Source organism: Ciona robusta, chromosome 5 (assembly GCF_009617815.1).
Source record: "Ciona robusta chromosome 5, ASM961781v2".
NCBI lineage: Eukaryota > Metazoa > Chordata > Ascidiacea > Phlebobranchia > Cionidae > Ciona > Ciona robusta.
Window position 1 is genome coordinate 525,623 of NC_143239.1, and position 4,179 is coordinate 529,801.

Genomic DNA, 4,179 nt, shown 5'->3' on the forward strand with positions numbered 1-4,179 from the left:
CTTCTGCTTCAAAAATTAAAAAGATAATAATATCGTTTAGAAAACTGTGAGGCGCATTTGGCAAACCTGTCAAAAAGACATGGTTTATCACATCACTTACTTATCCTCACATGAACTTAATTAAAACGTTTTTTATTCAACTAAACATGACACACGGGTTCGTTTATTAATAAGCACGATGAATTTTTAAGATGTCGTGATATATTCGTTCCGATTGATATATTTGTACCGGGCGCTATTGCACATGCCCAAAGACGCTACTGCACATGCGTATTAGCTCGGAACAAATACAATACGAGCTGTAATAAATACGTACCGACTAAAAATAGTTCCGGGGAAAAGATTAGAAAACATATTCTATCAGCATCTGTACACTTGAGGTCGCAATGATTCATTTTTAATGGTTACGTAGCGTTATAACTTATTTAAAGCTGAATCGGTAAAAAATCAATAAATAGTTTTTTTATGACGAATATTAATATTCGCAATTGATAGAAGGTGGCACGCGTAGAAGGTATTAAAAGTTGCGGCTATCATTTTTTGTATTCTAGAATAACCTTATGGTTCACCAACACCGTGAATTATTATTTAAAATGTGCCTTTTGAACTAGCATAAACTTTTTCTAGGATACAAATAACATACCAACTCAGTTCTGCTGATTTTAAATCAAAAACTAAAGTTTTAACGTGTAAGCGTCGTGTCTGGAACGTTTTCAATGGAGGGTCGTAATAAATTTGGACCGGGTGGTTATTGTATTTGTTCCGAGCCGTTGCGCATGCGCAGTAGCGTCTCGGCGCATGCGCAATAGCGCTCGGTACAAATATATCAATCGGAACGAATATATCACAACATCGGTAAGTTATAAGTAAGCGTATAGATGATGGGTCACGTGGTGTACATGACGCGGAGTAGTGACGTCATAACAGGGTTGTTGACTTTGAGTAAATATCGTTTTATTTGTGTGATTAGTTGTTTAACGACTGTAACCACGTGGGTTGAATATTACACTAAAAACTTGGTTGTTTCGGTGGTCATGTTTAAACTAGACTACTAGAAAAATATGTTGGGTTGTTAGTTGTTCCGCTTAAAAGTCTAGGTCCGACATATCAGCAAACAAGTTAGTCTAAGAAGGGGTTTGTTAAAAGCAAGCACGAACTAAATTGTATAGCGTGTTGTCCAGAAGTACGCTGTTTAAAATCAAGTGAAAGCAGCAGAGTGATCGCATCTCAGCTGAGGGAATTGTTATTACAGGCGGTTGTGTTTAGTGGTTCGGTGAGCGAAGTAAAGAATGGATTTCTACGTCACACGGAAGCAGATAGTGGAAAACAGAGGATTATGACAAAACGACACAACTATTTTTGTGTAACCATGGTCACCATATGGAACAAGGTGGCGGCACGAAGAAAAAGTCTTTATTTAAATTCCCCTGATGAGTCGTGACAAAGATAGTGTGCGTTATGTTAAAGATCTGACATATTTTATTGGTGATAGACGTTGCTTTCAAAACGTACAGCAATGAACTCCAACTACCACAGCGGTTATAAAGATAAACCTGCACATCATGTTGAAACGTCTAATCAACCATCCAATATAGACGTTGGTGCGTTGGATTATGTAAATACTCAAGACTTAATTAATCAACGTGATGAAGCTTTAAGGGTGAGTTGTATAATCAGAATTCAAAATTGGTGACGTAATGTTCATATATACGTGTTAAAATAAGAGGCGATAGTTTAATTGCTTCAATAAACACATATATTTTTCACGGTTTGTTGATTAATGCGTAGTAAAACCGGTAGTCATCCAAACCCTTAACTCTCTTATATATAAAAGCTAATTGTTTGCTATGACATCAAAACATCAACCAAATGCGAAATGGAAACCAAATTATCTGCAACGTTAAAAATTATGCCAATGGTCAAAATGTTTCGTTTCTTTAGAAAGAAGAAGCACTTCGTGATCGATTGAAACTTCAAGAAGCAATTAGTGCGAAACAATTAAATGAACTTCGGATCCAGACTCGCAAGTTGACGACAGAAAACCAGAGGTTTTATAAATCATCCATTATCAGTGGTACAGGCGGGAAGGGCGATCGTAAACGAGATGTTAAGGTAAGTATTTATTAATTGTTTAATATTTAAAAATCCGCTACACGCACTTATTAATAATATGTAAAGGTAAAAGATACGAAGAAATTACTGAAGACTATTGATCAATTACAGAACGAAAACTCGACATTAAAGAAAAAATTAGAAGAAATGGCTAACTTTATACAGGTGCTAACATTCTATATATTAAAGGAAGCAAACATAGTTAGCAACCAAAGCTGTGATTACAACTTTGTTTAGTATTTCGTTATACCAGGTCACCATCGCGAAATTATCCAATTGTTTCGCTGTTAAGGTTTATATTAAACTTGTAAAAGGAAGATTATTGTCTGCAGTCTACACTGTTTTAATTTGTTTCACAAAAATGTCCCCAACAGGTAGCAAGCGACATCAAACTTCACTCTGTGTCTGAGTGTAAAAAGAAAGATGAGCTAATATTTCGTTTGCGCGCCGAAAAAGAAGCTACGCGTCACGTGATCGAAGAGGAAGTTGAGCGAAGATCAAAAGTTGAAAACGAACTTTATTCGTTCCAGAATTATCTTGTATATTCATCCGCGAAATCAAGGGAGCAGTTACGTCATAAAGCGGTACAAACAATGACCAGTATACCGGTGCGCACTGCTGGCTCAGTACGCACCGGTATAGTGCGCAGTAGGCTTGTGCGCAGAACATCGAGCGACATTTTCCACAAACCTCCTATAATCAAAAGAAGAGAAATTACGTGTCTAAGCTACACGGCGGAAGTTAACAAGAGCGCTCTCCATCGGTTAAAAGTCGTGGAAAACAAACACAAAGTTCAGTCCGATGGTATGAGAAAAAAATTCCATGACGTCATCGGAAGGGCATGATGATATCATAAACTCATAAAAGAAAGTTATACCAACTCACTGCTTGTTATTTCCTCTAAGTATGATATTCTTCCACGTGTATCTATTAAATTATCAGCTATATATAGAGAGAGAGCGATAAAGAATTTTGTTTACGCATTGTGTTAATGCGCAACGTAAGCGATTTTAATATACCGTTTATTTCCGTAACATTTTAAAATTAACCTTACGATAGATAGCTGATTATGTGTGTTGAACAGTACACGTTAAACAGGAACGGAATTTAGTATAGTTATTTCCTATTTAAAACAACAACTGCAAAAAAATGATTAATTTTCATTATTTATATAGTAGGGTGAGGGAAGATGGGACATCTTTAGCACATAATATCCAAATAGCCAGATCGTGTTTCGAACAATTAACAACGGTCTGGAAATCGTGAGGATACGGTTTTATAATTCTTTACATATTCTTGTTTACTACTAAATGTGACGAGAAAATAGAGTTAGAAAGTGTCCCCTCTTCCCCCACCCTACTGTATATGTTTGGCTTCGAGTGGTAACATTAAAAACACATGTTGTTTTGAAATTTATGTGTTAAATGTCGAATCGAAATGAAATTATTAACATTCGTTAATAATTTATTGCGTGCAAATGTCGCTTGTGAGTGTTTTATATTCCTCCGTTGATACTAATCTATAGATTGTGTTACATGCTACGTATGAGTATTTATACTTCATCGTGTCCGCTCCAGAGGTTTTCTGCGTAAATTAGACTAATATTTGTCAAAGTGTAAGCTCTGTGCGAAACTCATTACACTTTATGACTTAATATTGTTGTCATTACTGTGTACCATCCAGTAGTTTACGTCATGATATAACGAGGCCGTTCGGCGAAATGATAATGCCCACATTTTAATACCATACACTTCGCCCTGGCATGACGCGCGGCACAGGGGGTGTGTAAATTGGACTTCTTGCGCAGATGGAGAATTTTATTCTTTTTTCGCTTTTGGCTGTTATCGATCGTTAAATATAAACAGCCGTGCCAGCAATCTAGATGCCTTTCTGCGCACGAGGCAGTCTGTATCTGGTAGTTTGCTTCTGGTGTTTATACTATTCGCAAGTCAGGGAAGCTTGACGGATGAATAAGTGCCAGTAATTGTATCGCTCAGTTTTAGCAGTATGACTTTAGAAATAGAACAGTACTTGTCAAGGTTCTACTTTTTATATAATTTCTTTGTT

The 4,179-nt window shown here is 36.5% G+C and overlaps 1 protein-coding gene across 2 annotated transcripts; it reads left to right on the forward strand.

The window, feature by feature from the left end:
• The first annotated feature begins 144 nt into the window (after positions 1 to 144).
• On the forward strand, positions 145 to 3,762 carry LOC149735277 (uncharacterized). 2 transcript variants are annotated; one of them, XM_089878221.1, is made up of 4 exons: positions 145 to 1,660; positions 1,942 to 2,112; positions 2,179 to 2,277; positions 2,487 to 3,762. In XM_089878221.1, the coding sequence occupies exons 1-4, from the start codon at positions 1,517 to 1,519 to the stop codon at positions 2,955 to 2,957; spliced, it is 885 nt and encodes a 294-aa protein (XP_089734347.1). In that variant the 5' UTR covers positions 145 to 1,516; the 3' UTR covers positions 2,958 to 3,762. The 2 variants fall into 2 exon arrangements, with proteins under 2 accessions (XP_089734347.1, XP_089734348.1); XM_089878222.1 differs by having other exon boundaries at positions 2,224 to 2,277.
• The last annotated feature ends 417 nt before the right edge of the window (positions 3,763 to 4,179 follow it).